We start from the raw sequence: 16095 nt of genomic DNA, 5'->3' as shown, positions 1-16095 counted from the left end.
GTGTGAAGAAATACTTCCTTTTGTTTGTTTTAAACCTGCTGCCTGTTAATTTCATTTGATGACCCCTAGTTTTGTGTTCTGAGAAGGAGTAAATAACACTTCCTTATTTACTTTCTCACACCAGTCATGATTTTATAGACCTCTCTCATATCCCTCCTTAGTTGTCTCTTTTCCAAGCTGAAAAGTCCCAGTCTTATTAATCTCTCCTTATACGGCAGCCGTTCCATACCCCTAATAATTTTTGTTGCCCTTTTATGAAGCTTTTCCAATTCCAATCTTTCTTGAGATTGGGTGACTAAATCTGCACCCAATATTCAAGATGTGGGCATACCATGGATTTATATAGAGGCAATATGATATTTTCTGTCTTCTTATCTAGCCCTTTCTTAATGATTCTCATCATTCTGTTCGCTTTTTTGACTGCCACTGCACATTGAGTGAATATTTTCAGAGAGCTATTCACAATGACTCGAAGATCTCTTTCTTGAGTGGTAACAGCTAATTTAGACCCCATCATTTTATATGTATAGTTGGGATTATGTTTTCCAATATGCATTACTTTGCATTTATCAACATTGAATTTCACCTGCCATTTTGTTGCCTAGTCACCCAGTTTTGAGAGACCCTTTTGTAACTCTTTGCAGTCTGCCTAGAACTTAACTATTTTGAGTAGTTTTGTATCATCTGCAAATTTTGCCACCTCACTGTTTACCCCCTTTTCAGATTATTTATGAATATGTTGAATAGGACTTGTCCCAGTACAGAGCCCTGGGGGACACCACTATTTACCTCTCTCCATTCTGAAAACTGACCATTTATTCCTTCCTTTTGTTTCCTATCTTTTAACCAGTTACCAATCCATGGGAGAACTTTCCCCCTTATCCCATGACAGCTCACTTTGCTTAAGAGCCTTTGGTGAAGAACCTTGTCAAAGGCTTTCTGAAAATCTAAGTACACTATATCCACTGGATCCCCCTTGTCCACATGCTTGTTGACCTCCTCAAAGAATTCTAGCAGATTGGTGAGGCTTGATTGACCATGTTGACTCTTGCCCAACAAATTACTCCCTACAGACATTTCTACAGAGAATGAACTAGACAAGAGTTTTTCAATCTTTTTCATTTGTGGACCCCTAAAATATTTTGAATGGAGGTACAGACCCATTTGGAAATATTTGACATAGTCTGTGTACCCCCGGGATCTGCAGACCACTGATTGTAAACCATTGGCAGAGCAATCAGTGGGTCAACCACTATCTGCACAGACTCTCTAAATGGATGTTGGACTGCATCATTCTTCTCTACCACCTAGCACACATAGACTCATAGACTTTAAGGTCAGAAGGGACCATTATGATCATCTAGTCTGACCTCCTGCACAATGCAGGCCACAGAATCCCACCCATCCACTTTTATAACAAACCCCTAGCCTATGTCTGAGTTATCGAAGTCCCCAAATTGCGGTTTGAAGACCTCAAGCTGCAGAGAATCCTCCAGAAAGTGACCCGTGCCCCATGCTGCAGAGGAAGGTAAAAAACCTCCAGGGCCTCTGCCAATCTGCCCTGGAGGAAAATTCCTTCCTGACCCCAAATATGGCGATCAGTTAAACCCTGAGCATGTGGGCAAGACTCACCAGCCAGCACCCAGGAAAGAATTCTCTGTAGTAACTCAGATCCCACCCCATCTAACATCCCATCACAGACCCACATATCTTTCCTCCTCTATCCCTCCCCCTTCCCCTAACAGAGGTGAAAGCCCATTCCACCAGAGTGTAAGCAACCTCTGTGGCATCTCTGCAGGATGAACCCTTACTAGATATATGAAGGGAGGCTACCAGGATTTCCATCCACACCCTTACAAAACATTGTGCATTGGTGCAGACTTCTGTTACAGATACAGCTGTGGGAGTGGCAGTATTACAGACTTCTATACCATCTGCATCCTTGCACCTCCTCCTAATCGACTGCTGCTAACTAATCTCCCACATGTAGAATTCACATAGGGATTATCACTTGAAGAAGAAACGGTGATTATTTGTGTGTGACTGGAGATTCTTCGAAGAATGATACCTTTAATCTGTGAAAGTGCACGCCAAGTTTTAAAGACATCTGTAAAATACTCAGGGGCCATTTTCTGCCTTCAATGTACACTGGGGGTTGCAACTCCTATTACACTAAAAGGAGAATACCTGTATATCTGAGAACAAACATTGTCCCTTGGATTTAATTGTTATGCTAGATTCTAAAAAAGGAATGTATTTGATTCCATAACTTGTACCTGAACACACACAACAATAAGTGTATTAGATTTTTTAAACTAATAATTATTATTGTGGAGATTAGCTATTTATAAGACATTTTAATCTATTTTAAGATAAAAAATTTGTATTTTAAAACAATCTGTCAATTTGCTTTGCTAATTAAAATAAATTAAGCCACTCAGAGTGACCTGTCAGTTTCCCACCTCAGCATTATAATGTTACTCATAAAATAACTCAGAGGTTTGAAGCGTGTAATGTTTGTTTAATGTGTGCCTCATTCCTTTGTACAAATTTGGGCCTCAGGACTGCAGTGTGATGCAGGTTTTAATGCAGGGTCTGCCTGTGCATTTCTCATTGCAGAATTGCTGGATTTTTTTACCTTATGGCATTATTACTCCCTTTCTTTAACAGTTCAAAATCTTTTTAAAGTTTATATATATTAAAACTACCTTAATTTATATTTTTGTACATCAGTTTGGGGAATGCTTGATTTGAAAGGCATGATCAAATATTGTGGTTTTCTTGCGTGACAACATTCATTTGCTTCAGTAATATATTTGGTTTTTCTCTTTTAGGCTTCTTTACAGTTTAGCATTTAATGCCAGGTTCCTGAGGCATCTTTGGTATCTAATCTCTTCAATGACTACACGAATGATTACAGGGTATGTATTATATCATTTCTATAATTGAGCTCTTTCAATAATATAACATGTGTTATGAGAAGGAAAAGAGAATTAGTGGTACAGTGGGCAAATATGATGGTAGGAAAAACAAACCAGAAAACCAACAAAACCCTAAAGTTTTTACTTAGTCCTTACTAAGGCAAAACTTCAATTGACTTCAGTGGGAGTTTGACTTAATCTTTATTTAGAATAAAAATGGCTTTATTATTTTAAAAATATTGATATTTGAAGTTTTCTAATTATTATGCCAGTTCCCAGGTTCTTCTCAACCTGAAAAATGTCAGACTAGTCTAGAGGCCAGATACGCAGGATATGAAAGACTAGTCTAGAGGCCAGATATGCAGGATAGATATAGTGAGCAGTGGAGGTAAGGAAAACAGTATGTCCCTGGATCCACAGCCTAACTCCCTTTGTAGATGTACTCCTGTGGCCATAGGTAAAATGGCAGATGGCTCATTAGCATCCATTTGCCTTCCTGCTCTTTCCCCACAATGTTCCTTAATGCCACCAGATTTTAGGAGCAGTTTGTATGTGTGCAGGGTGTTAACACTGGTTATATTAAAAAAGTTATTTAAACACCATAACGGTGTTATAAGTTTGTTCTAATTTTGTGCAATAGAATATTTTTCATAATGGCAATGCAGTATTCTAAAAGAAATAGTTTTAAATAAATTGGAAAAATATAACTGCACTGTTGCACTTCAGGGTTTACATTATTATGTATGATAACTGAAGAGGAGTCTAAGCCAATCAGAATGCAGCAAATCTGTGCAGTTATTAAAGCATAAGTGTGTAATTTGTGCCCTAGTTACATAATTCTCTATTAAGGGGCGTCTGGCTTGTTTTTCAATACTGGTACAATATTTATAATCCCATAATCTGGTTGACAGCTATTTTCCAGAGTGCAGAGATTTGTAGCATCATTGCACAAATGTTTATCAATACGCATACTTTCTTCTTCTAGTGATTGCACATGTGCATTCTGCTTTTTGTGTGCACAGGTGCTGGAAATTTTTTCCCTCAGTGGTACCCATCAGGATGGCTCAAGCGCCCTCTGCTGCCACGTGCCATTGGTGTCGGTATAAAGGGCCAACCGACCCCAAGTTCCCTCAGTTCCTTCTTACTGCTGCCCATGGTGGCCTCTGGATCTGCTCTTCTTGCATTTACAAATTCTGTCAGTGAACTGTGTTCTCTTGTATTGTAAATAGTTAGTGTGATTAAGATTATTAGTATTTAGTTAGATTTAAAAAAAAAAAATCTCAGTGTATTGGTCGACTCCCAATGCCGAGGGATGTCTGTGACCGGGCTTCAAGCCCTGCATTTTCTGCAATAAGGCTATGCCTGTCAGTGACCCACATTCAAGTTGCTTGAAGTGCCTCAGGGAAGCTCATATTGGAGAGCATTGCCAAATTTACAGGGACTTTAAGCCTCTCACAAAGAAAGATCACGAAGCCAGGGTAAAGTTTAGACTCAGGGAGGTGGCCTTTAGACTGCCTTCTGAGCCAGGTTTGTCAGACTTGGTGCCAAGTGCCTTGGCATTCGTGAGGAGTGCACCTCCTACCATACCTGAGTCCCAACACTGCTCACCATCCCCAGTACCTAAGAAGAGGCATAAGAAGCAGAGTGCTGAAAGGGGGAGATCCATGTCTGCTAGGATGGGGATAAGAGTAGAGTGTGGTCTAAGCCCAAGCACTTAATTGCTTCGGTTCCTCAAAAGATGGCAGTGTTTACTAGGGTGCCTAGGCATGTTCTGTCAAGTCCAGAGCTACATCTGTGGCCCTGAACCGTAGTGACCATGCCACAGGCATTTGCTGCTGCCAGGAACTTCCTGACCCTGTTGGTGCCAGTATCGCTGGCAGTACAAGAGTTGACGCTACTGGTGCCGGTGGACAGGGGAGGACTGGCAGGTTTGCTACAATGCTGGGTACCGTGCCAGCTTCATGTTGCCCTGATGGTGTGCACTTTGGTACAATCCAAGGGGAAACCCATGATGCTTGCTTCTTTTGTGGGCTTCTCCAACTCGGTACAAGTCACCGGCACCATCTGGAACTGCATCTCCATGGTTAGTGGAAGGAGACACATCTTCTGAATCGGAGGTTGGGTCCTACCTTTCCCATCCTCGGAGCAACTCCTCCTTAAGACCTTTCCACCCTTTCAATGGATCCTGTCACAGGAATACTGTGTGGTGGTTTGCCAGGAGGTCACTGGGGACCCAAGCCTATCCAGTGGCCTCTTTGGATTATCTGTGGGGCTTTTCCCCAGTTTCCTGATCGTATTCCAGGCACTCCTATTTGGTAACCTCGGAAAGGTATGTGGCAGCGACCCACCTGTTCCTGACTCTGGTACCGAGCCTGGGTCCAGACTTCAAGTGCCAGCTCAACAGGACCCTGCAGATCAAAAAAAGGAGGAAGAGCATCTGCAGCCAATACTTGCCTCCTTTTCCTCCTCCCCGATGAGGCAATGTCGGGGTGGGGGATGAGAGGGAGAGGCCATGTCACCTCCTCCAGATGACTATAAGGCACACCAGGAATTGTTAGAGGGTTGCCTTAAGTCTGGGCATACAGGTGGAGGAAGTAAAAGAACTCTCTCATCACCTGGTTGATACTTTAGCCACTGCAGGTGCTTCCAGAGTGGCCCTGCCTCTCAATGACACCATTATGGACCCAGTTAAGGGACTATGGTAGATACCTGCATCCCTTCCCCCAACTTGAAAGACGGCTGAGCACAATACCCACCCAGCGTTATGAGTTTCTTTACTTGCATCCCCTCCTGGGGTCCCTGGTGATATCTGCTGGGAATGAGAGAGAAAGGCAGAGAAATCAAGGTGCAACCCCAAAATCAAAAGACTGAAAATATTTAGACCTGATTGGAAGGAAAGTTCATTCTACTGGAGTGCTGCAGCTCGAGATTGCAACACTCTTTTGCAATGCACTTTTGGGCAGGTATGACTTTAATGTATGGGACTCCATACTGAAATTTAAAGACATTCTGCTCCCAGCAGAGGCTAGGCAGGAGTTCTTCTCACTAGTGGATGAGGGAAAATAGGTGGCGAGGACTGCGGTGCAACTGGATGCAGCTGACTTGGCCGCCAGGTCCATGGTTTTTGCAGTGGCCATGCGTAGGAGCTCCTGGTTGCAGTTCTCTGGGCTCCCGCAGGAGGTCCAATGGACTGTGTAGGACCTACCTTTTGAAGGATCCTCGCTCTTTTCAGAGCAGACTGATGCTAAGCTCCATAGGTTAAAGTACTTCAGGGAGACATTAAAGTCCCTTGGGTTGTACACCTCAACCCCTTCCAGGAAGCGCTTCTGTACTTTGCTTCAGCTGTCCAATAGGATCTGCAGAGAAGGAAGAGTATAGGTTATAATTGTAGATTGCCACCTCCTCCTACCTCTGCTTCAGTGCCTGCTTCACCTAAACATCTAGTGCATTATAAGCAGGCATTTTGATGAGACCCTCAAGGATGCTAGACCACATTTTTCCTTTGTTTGCAAACTGCCTTTCCCATTTCCTCAGTACTTGGTCCTGTACCACCACAGACTATTGGGTGTTGAGTGCTGTAGAAGTGGAATACACCCTCCAATTTATTTCTGCCCCTCATTTCCACCCTCCCTTCTTGTCTCTCTTTAGGAACTCCTCTCACAAAGAACTTATGGTCCAAGAGGTTCAATCTCTTCTTCAGATGGGAAAAGGTTCTGCAGAATTTAAGAGGGAAGGGTTTCTACTCCCGTTATTTCCTAATCCCGAAAGCCGAATGTAGCCTATAGCTAGCTTTAGCATTCATTTTATTCAGCACTAATGCAAGGAAACTACAGGCCTGTATCCTGTAAGACATTGCTTTAGCAGTTAGCATAAGGCTTGAGGCCTGTGAACTTTGGCACAGATAAATGGTCACCCCTAAGTTTTGGGGAACTGGCAGTAGAGTATTTAAGTGGGAGTTTGTCCATAATGACTCCAGACAACCGCAAGAACATGAGCTAACCCCAGTTCTTGGTTATTTTAGGAACATATGCAGATGTGTGACCACAAGTCTATCCTTTGCTCAGTGCAGATGATAGAGTTTATAGGGGCTGTGTTGGACTCTCCTCTGGGAGTGCTCCTCCCAAAGTCAAGGTTCCATTATATTCAATCTCTTGTGACAAACCTCAAGATTCAACCAATCACAACAGCCTGAAACTATATGAGAGTCCTAGGGCACCGTGGCCTCGTGCACATATGTAATACAACATGCAAGGCTTCACCTCAGACCTCCTTCAGATGTGGCTGGCCTCAGTGTACTTGCCAGGCCATCTGCATCACAGTACTGTAGCAGGTTCTAATTTTTCTGAATTGGTGGTTGAATCCTCTGTGTTTGTGCAGGCATTCCCTTCCTCTGCCCTCAGCTGTCAATGACTCTAGTCTCAGATGTGTTGACTCTAGGGTAGGGAGCTCACCTGAGGCCTCTCCGAACTCGGGGTATTTGGTCCTCAATGAAGCTCACTCTTCTTATCAGTGTCAGAGAGCTCAGGGGGATTTTTCTTGCCTGTCAGGCTTTTCCTACCTCATATTGGGGGATAACCTGTTTGTCCTTATGGACAACATGTTTTATAGGCTGGGAGGAGCTTGGTCATCCCTCCAGTGTCAGGAAGCAATTCACCTATGGGAATTTAGCAGAAGCCATTCAATCAACCTCAAGGCCTCTTACCTTACAGCGGTGCAGAACAAGCTAGCAAATCACCTGGGCAGGTCTTTCTCCAGTCACTCCGGGTGGTCTCTTCGCCTGGATATAGCCAGATACATTTTTCAGCAGTGGGGGACTGCCCAAATAGACTTATTTGCAAACAAGTACAACAGAAAATGTCACCAGTACAAGGCCACTGTCTGGGTTCTATCACTGATGTCTTCCTGCTACCCTGTACAGGAAAGCTTTATACAATCCCACCATTACACGGAGTGCTACTAAAGGTCAAGCAGGACCACTCCTGTGTTGTATTAATAGCCCCAGCATGACATGCCAATGCTGTTTCTCTACTGGACTTCTCAGTGGCAACTCCAACTCTGTTGCACCTAGATTTGATCCTTCAGGACCATGATGAGCTGATCCACCTGAACCTGTGAACCCTTCATTTAATGGCCTGGAGGTTCCATGGTTAAATCCCAAAGGGTAGGCTTGCTTGGAGCAAGTTCACCAGATCTTACTAGGTAGCAGAGAGTTGTCATTCAGGGCCACTTACCTGTCAAAATGGAAGCGGTTCTCTACCTGGACTTGTCAAACTGGAGTCTCACCGATGCATTCATCCATCCAATAAATATTCTACTATTTGCTGCACCTGAAACAGCAAGGCTTAGTGATTTCCTGTCATGGTTCACCTGGCAGCAATATCAGCTTTCCGCCCTCACATGCATAACTGTTCTGTTTTTTTCTAATAAATGACAATTAAATTCCTTGAAGGTCTGAAAAGATTGTACCATCAACTAAGGGAGCCCATTTGCCCTTGGGACTTGAATTTAGTTTTGTTTAAACTTATGGGACCACCATTTGAGCCTCTAGCAACATGCTCCTTATTATACCTTTCTTGGAAGGTGGTCTTCCTAATTGCTATCATCTCTGCTAAAAGGGTCTCCAAACTGCATGCCCTCACATCCGAACCATCATACACAGACTTCTTTCAAGATAAGGTGTACTTATGCCCTCATCTGAGGTTTCTCTCTAAGGTAATTTCAGATGCTTGTATCAGTCAATCAATTTACTTACCTGTATTTTACCCCAAACCACACACACACAGGGACAAGCAATGGCTACACACATTGGATGTTAGATGAGCAGTGGCATTCTACATAGACAGGATCAAACTATTTCAGCAGTCCACCTAACTGTTCATGGTCATAGCATACAGAATTAAAGGTTTTCCAATTTATTATCCAAGAGAATTTCATCTTGGATAACTTCTTGTATCCCACGCGTGTTATGATCTGGCAGGCAACTCACCTCCAGAAAAGCTGACTGCCTACTCTACAAGATCACAAGCATCCTCAGTGGCATTCCTAAGGCAGATCCCTATCCTGGACCTTTGGAAAACAGCAGCCTAGTCAACAGTGCACACTTTCACCTCCTATTATGCCATCACTCAGTATTTGGTCAAGCTGTACCGCTGTGTGTGTGTCTGTGTGTGTGTGTACATGAAGGCCGATCCAAGAGTGGAATGTACACGTGCAAAACTTGAAGAAGAACAAAAGGACTAACCTTTCATAACTGTTGTTCTTCAAGATGGAATTGAGGGAACGCTCCCGTGGCAGCGCTTTGAAGTGTGAGTGTGGTCGTGCGCAAGCGCTGGGAGAGAGCTCTCCTAGTGCTCCTGGTAATCCACCTCTATGAGCCAGTCTAATCCACCCCCCCTGAGCCAGCAAGTTAGAGCGCTATAAAATGTAAGTGTAGACAAGCCCAGAGTCATCTGGGCCCCATATACTGATGCCAGCAGCGTGCAGCCTCAAAGGGTGTTTGATCCTCCCCATTGGGTACTACTGAGGGGGAAAAATTTTCTGGAAAAAATCCTAAATTTCACATAAAAGAAATTAAAGAAATCAAAGAGAATAAGGTTTATGAACAGTTGTGAGAGAGTGTTTTACTCTATCCCCCCCCCCCCCGCCCACTCCAAAAATACTGTTCTTCCTATCCTCATATCTCATTCCTTAAAGATCAGTTGGGCTTTCGTTCCCAGAATGACTCTTATGTTTGTGTGTACATTGAGAGTTTCTAGTCCCACATCTCAGTTCAATTACGGGGGAGGGATAGCTCAGTGGTTTGAGCATTGGCCTGCTAACCCCAGGGTTGAGTTCAATCCTTGAGGCCACTTAGGGATCTGGGGCAAAAATTGGTCCTGCTAGTGAAGGCCAGGGGGCTGGACTCAAGGTCCCTTCCAGTTTTAGGAGATTGGTATATCTCCAATTATTACCCTTTTTTTTTTAATTTATTCCTCTGTGAAGCAAAATGTAAATCAAATATATTGCAGTTAATTTAGGGGCCAGAGCCTTGGGGAGCTGTCGGTATGGAAGGGCAGAAGGGAGAAGAAAATGATGACAGAGAGAAGGAGAATGAGAACAGTGTGAAAGGCAGGAACCAGATGTGTTATAACTTAATTTTTTTTTTTTTTTTTTTTTTTGCCTTTCAGCAATTTGACTTGCTTGGTTTCTTTATTTCATTGAATTTAATATTTGAATAGCTTGTTACATTTCTTCATGATAAATTTAAATTGCTTCCTGTTTTAGAAGTAAAGTGATAATCATATCCTGGGCTAATAAAATTTGGCCTTTGACCTCTGAGGTCAATTTGCTAGAAACACATTTGTCTTTGGGCTCTGAGTTTCTTCAGCCTAAGGTTCAGTGATTGTTTTGTAAGCAAGAAGCACCCTCAAGTTATTTAAATACCGTATTGTTCCGAGTATAGGCCGCTCCTGATTATAAGCCGCACCCTTAAAGTTTGGTGCTATTTTAAAAAAATTAAATTTTTAACTTTTTTTAACTTAAAGAAAATCTCAGCCGCGGCCGGGACTCAGAGGGCTCAGAGCCCGCGGAGTCCCCGCCGCGGCTGGCATTTAAAGGGCTCTGGGCTCCCCGCTGCGGCGGGCAGCCCAGAGCCCTCTGAGTCCCCGCCGCAGCGGGCAGCCCAGAGCCCTCTGAGTCCCGGCCGCGGCTGGGATTTAAAGGGCTCTGGGCTCCACGCCGCGGCGGGCAGCCCAGAGCCATCTGAGTCCCCACCGCGGCTGGGATTTAAAGGGCTCTGGGCTCCCCGCCGTGGCGGGCAGCCCAGAGCCCTCTGAGTCCCCGCCGCGGCTGGGATTTAAAGGGCTCTGGGCTCCCCGCCGCGGCGGGCAGCCCAGAGCCCTCTGAGTCCCCGCCGCGGCTGGGATTTAAAAGGCTCTGGGCTCCCCGCCGCGGCGGGCAGCCCAGAGCCCTCTGAGTCCCCGCCGCGGCTGGGATTTAAAGGGCTCTGGGCTCCCCGCCGCGGCGGGCCGCCCAGAGCTCTCTGATTCCCCGCCACGCTGGGATTTAAATGGCTCGGGGCTCCCCGCCGCGGCGGGCAGCCCAGAGCGCTCTGATTCCCCGCCGCGGCTGGGATTGAAAGGGCTCTGGGCTCCCCGCCGCGGCGGGCAGCCCAGAGCGCTCTGAGTCCCCGCCGCGGCTGGGATTTAAAGCGCTCTGGGCTCCCCGCCGCCACGGGCAGCCCAGAGCGCTCTGATTCCCGGCCGCGGCTGGGATTTTAAGTATTTTTATTGTTTTTTTTTTTAAGTTCCTGATTATAGGCCGCACCCCTAATTTAAAGACTTAAATTAGGGGAAAAAAGTGCGGCCTATACTCGGGACAATACGGTAACATGTATAGATACCAAATGGCACTTTTTCTTAGACCTCCGTATGCGTCCATGTGTATTTGATAATTACATCATGATAGTCCTTGTTGCAACCTTTTGCTTAAAAATTAAATATGAAAATATATTTTCTAAGTATGTAATTGCTTTGTTTCAGTTTGTATCAGTTTCCAATTGCAGTGTAGTACTTATATTCAAAATATTTCATTATTCTCTGCTACCAGTCCTTTCTCCAATGTCATCCTGCATGCTGATGTATCTTCTATTCCTATTTTTAAGATGCATTTAATTACCATAAAACATAAGGGGACTCTTCATATGGGGTCATAGTAGTTAGAGGTGGAAAAAGACCTTTTAGGCTATCAGGTTTATCTTATGGATGAAGGATGGTCTTGTGGCTAAGGCCCAAGACTGGGGTGTAAAATATCTGAGTTCTGTTCCCAACTCTGACAGGCTTTTTGTGTGGTAACGTGCAAGTCACTTAATCTCTTTTTGCCTCTGTTCTCCAGTTCTAAACCAGAAATAAGACAGGATTCTAAAATAGAGATAACACAGGGGTGTGGTAATTGTATTTGTTAAGCACTCAGATACAAAACAGTGACAATCTATAAATAATCATTCCATCTTCCTTAAGCAAGATATAGTTCCCAACAGAGGGCATATAAGATGTTAAACTAAGACTATGCTTTATTAGCTTGTGTACCTCATCCAGTGCACTAAATGCCCCGGTACCGATTTTGTGGGTGAATCACTATGCTCTCAAATGAACTCACAGCAAAATGATTAAAAAAAAAACCCCAAAACACCATATTACTCATGGGCAAACTCTTCACAAAATTATCATTCCATACCTGACCCCTCCCAGTCCTCGTCCTCACAACACCTGCAAAAGGTAAACCTGGAAGCTTAAATTCATAACTTTGTCAGACAAAAATCATGGACTCAATCGAGACACTGGATTTATGGCTCATTACAACAGTCTATTAACCACTATCCCTCTTTTGTTTTAGAACTACAGAGGTGTTAACTGCCCACTTCATCTTGAATAGTCTCTGACATGTTAACTCCTTATGCTAAACAATCTTTTCCACCATGTATAGAGGCCAGGTCTACACTACAAACTCACATTGGTATAACTATGTCTCTCAGGGTGTGAAAAATCCACACCTCTGAATCATGCAGTTAGACCAACGTAACACCTGCTGTTGTAGACAGCACTATGTCAACAGGAGTACTTCTCCTGTCGATGTAGCTATTGCCTCTTGCTGAGGTGGATTAAAGATGCCAACAGGAGAAGCTCTCCCGTCGGCTTAGTAGTGTCTTCACTGAAGCTGTACAGTGGCTATGACGCTGCAGTGTTTTAAGTGTAGACTTGCCCTTAGCTGTGACACTGAGTACCTTTCCCATACCTGAAGAAAAGCTCTCTCTAAGCTCAAAAGCTTGTCTCTGTCACCAACAGAACTTGGTCCAATAAAAGATATTACTTCACCATCCTTGTCTTTTGAATATCCTGGGACCAACATGGCTAGAACACTGCAAATTTTATAGAACTAGTCAATAATATTTTGACTATGTTGATGAAGCTTAAAGCATTTTAAAAAGGAAACATTTAATTGATTTTGTATTTTAATTTTTATATTTTAAGGTCTATGGTCCCACTGCTTCAAGTAATATCAAGGGGATCTCCAATGTCTTTAGAAGATTCCAGTCGGATCATTCCACTCTTCTACCTTTTTAGTTCTTTGTTTAGTCATTCACTTATTTCTATACATGATAATGAATTCTTTGGTGACCCTATAGAAGGTAAGAGCTTCAAGCATTCTCTAGAATCTGATCTGACAGACCGTATTCTCTTGAAATTACTGTTGATTTCAGTAGGAGTTGTGTGAGTTACTCCTGGGGGAATTCTGTGCTACTACACACGTGCATATTTTTTATTTTTTTGAGCAGAAAAAAGCTTCTGCTAAAACGTTGCTGCAGTTCCGCCTTTTGCCTACCAGAGGGCATGGTTGTGCAAGAACAGCAGCAGCTCCCATCAGAAAATAACTCTTGCAGTTATGCATTTTTCCCACCAGAGGACTCTGTGGTGATAGAACACAGCAGCAGTTCCCAGCCAGCTAGGGAAAAGAAAGAGCCTGCCGTTTTCGCAGCACTTGTCAGGCCATGTCAGGTGATGGGCTATGGGGAGACAGACTGCTGCGGGGGGAGGGGGGGACAGATGGAGGCTCATAAGGGCTACTGGGGGAGGACAGACTGGGGCAGGAGCTGTGCTGGCACAGGGCCACAGTGAGGAGGAAGGTTCAGGGCCACATGGTGATGGGGGAGGGGTGCAGAGCTACATATAGGCACAAAGGCACAGGGGGAGGGGGTATAGACACACAGGACAGGGGACTGGCCTGGTGGGGGCATAGACATGCATGGGGAGGGAGGAGAGGGTACAGATCCACATAGGAACAGGGGCTACAGGGCCACATTGGAATAGGGGGAGTGGGTGTCTGAGTGGGGGTGGAGGGACACGTGGACAGGGGGTTCAAGGACACATGAGGGTGCAGGAACACATGGGGACAGGGGCAGATGTGCCTGACCTGCATGGGAGAGGCTAGGGGTCAGCCGGCGTCTGCATGGGGGAAGTTCCCTAACAATCCCTCCCCACCCCTGAAAAAAAACCTGTTCCATACTTTTCTCACCCATACCCAACAACCCTCCAAGTTCACACCCAGGCTCCTTCTTAGCAACTTACTTCTCTCTCCCTCAGCTTCTCCGTTACCTCTGACTCTCCCAAGCCTTTGCACTGCTTTTGAGGGGTGCGGGAAATATGGTTTTGTAGTTTGTGAATTTATTACTCAGAGTTCTGTACTAATATGCCTAGTAAGGAATCTATTTGTCAAAAAACATTTCCTGAAACTTTTTTGTCTGTATTGTTACAGACATACTTGCTGACAGGTATTTTGAAATAAAATGACCAAAAATCATTGAAACTGGTGTGATTATATTGTGTTATTTTGAAAAAGAAAATATGCAGAATTTTGCAGCATTTGAAAATATTGTATGCAGAATTTTTAATTTTTTGGTGCAGAATTCCTCCAGGAGTAAAGTAAGGACCATGAAGATTGGGTCTGCAGGCTGTTAGCTGAACAATAAGTATGTAGTACAAAAATTAAGTGCGCATGTTAATATCCATTTCATTGTAATTTTAAGCCAGTACTATTGTAATAATAAAATGACTGCTAGATTCATTAATTTTTGCCAACTTCTTACGTTTTGTAGCTTTTGTTTCCTTCGTGCGTCTCCTTTCTCTATTGTGTGACTATTGTTTTTGCACTACAGAGTAAAAGAATAATTATATAAATATAGAAAAAATTGATTAGAAATGTTATTTTAGAAATGTAACCTTATTGTTTATGTAATTGTAGGTCAAAGACAATCATCAATGATGCCTTTTACACTAGACGAGCTGGTAATATTATCACACTGCCTTCGAGATGCATGTTTAGGAATCATCAAGTTGGCTTACCCAGAAACAAAGCCAGAAGTTCGTGAGGAATATATTGCAGCATTTAGAAGTGTTGGAGTTACAACAAATACAGAAATGCAGCAATGTATACAAACGGAACAAAAACGATGGATTCAGCTGTTTAAGGTACAGGATGTCATTTTTCAGTTACAGATTAAACAAGACTTTTAGACCTTCTTATATTGACATTTACCATAACAGTATTTGGCTGCAGTTTGTTTCACAATTATACTTCTATCTCAGAGGTTATCTTTAGGAAACGTGGAATTTGGAAATAACATTTGCTTTAATGTAAATTCTGCATTTAAGAGTATACAGAATAACAATGTCATTTTGGTGACTGTAAATTAAATAATTGTAGCTTTTTGTTTTGACATGAGTTTGTTTCATATTTTAATTGACTTATGCAGGAGTTGGTATAGAATATGAGTATTAATTGAGGCCCAATTCAGCAAGACGTGACTAATTTTAAGCATGTGAGAAGTTTCATTAACATCAGTGGATCTGCTCACATGCTTAATGTTAAGAGTTAGGAAGGAACAATAAGAACATAAGAATGGCCATATTGGGTCAGACCAAAGGTCCATCCAGCCCAGTATCTTGTCTACTGAGAGTGGCCAATGCCAGGTGCCCCAGAGGGAGTGAACCTAACAGGTAATGATCAAGTGATCGCTCTCCTGCCATCTATCTCCACCCTCAGATTGCACACATACAAATGGGAAATGACTGCCTAGGAAGGAGTACTGCGGAAAGGGATCTAGGGATCATAGTGGATCATAAGCTAAATATGAGTCGTCAATGTAACATTGCAAAAAAAAAGCACACATCATTCTGGGATGTATTAACAGGAGTGTTGTAAGCAAGACACAAGAAGTAATTTTTCTGCTCTACTCTGCGCTGATTAGGCCTCAACTAGAGTTCGCGCACACACAAAATGGAAAATGACTGCATGAGGGAAGATGGAAAAAATTGGCTTTGTTTAGACTGGAGAAGAGAAGACTGAGAGGGGACATAACAATTTTCAAGTACATAAGAGGTCGTTACAAGGAAGAGGGAGAAAAATTGTTCTCCATAGCCACTGTGGATAGGACAAGAAGCGATGGTCTTAAATTGCAGCAAGGGCAGTTTAGGTTAGACATTAGGAAAAACGTTGTGACTGTCAGGGTAGTTGAGCACTGGAATAAATTGCCTAGGGAGGTTATGGAATTTCCATCATTGGAGATTTTTAAGAGCACATTAGACACAAACCTTTCAGGGAATGGTCTAGATAATAATTAGTCCAGCTATGAATTCAGGGG

At 43.5% G+C, this 16095-nt stretch overlaps 1 protein-coding gene across 1 annotated transcript in view; it reads left to right on the top strand.

The window, feature by feature from the left end:
* The window catches only part of UBE3C (ubiquitin protein ligase E3C), a 177909-nt gene that overhangs the window by 67682 nt on the left and 94132 nt on the right, over positions 1-16095 (top strand). The window contains exons 11-13 of the mRNA XM_045006074.1: positions 2835-2921; positions 12929-13086; positions 14697-14923. Coding sequence (XP_044862009.1) covers positions 2835-2921; positions 12929-13086; positions 14697-14923 — 472 coding nt within the window. The remainder of the gene's footprint in view (positions 1-2834; positions 2922-12928; positions 13087-14696; positions 14924-16095) is intronic.

This window comes from Mauremys mutica, chromosome 2 (genome assembly GCF_020497125.1).
Source record: "Mauremys mutica isolate MM-2020 ecotype Southern chromosome 2, ASM2049712v1, whole genome shotgun sequence".
NCBI lineage: Eukaryota > Metazoa > Chordata > Testudines > Geoemydidae > Mauremys > Mauremys mutica.
Note: the sequence above shows the minus strand (reverse complement) of the source record. Positions and strands in the feature narration are given on the sequence as shown.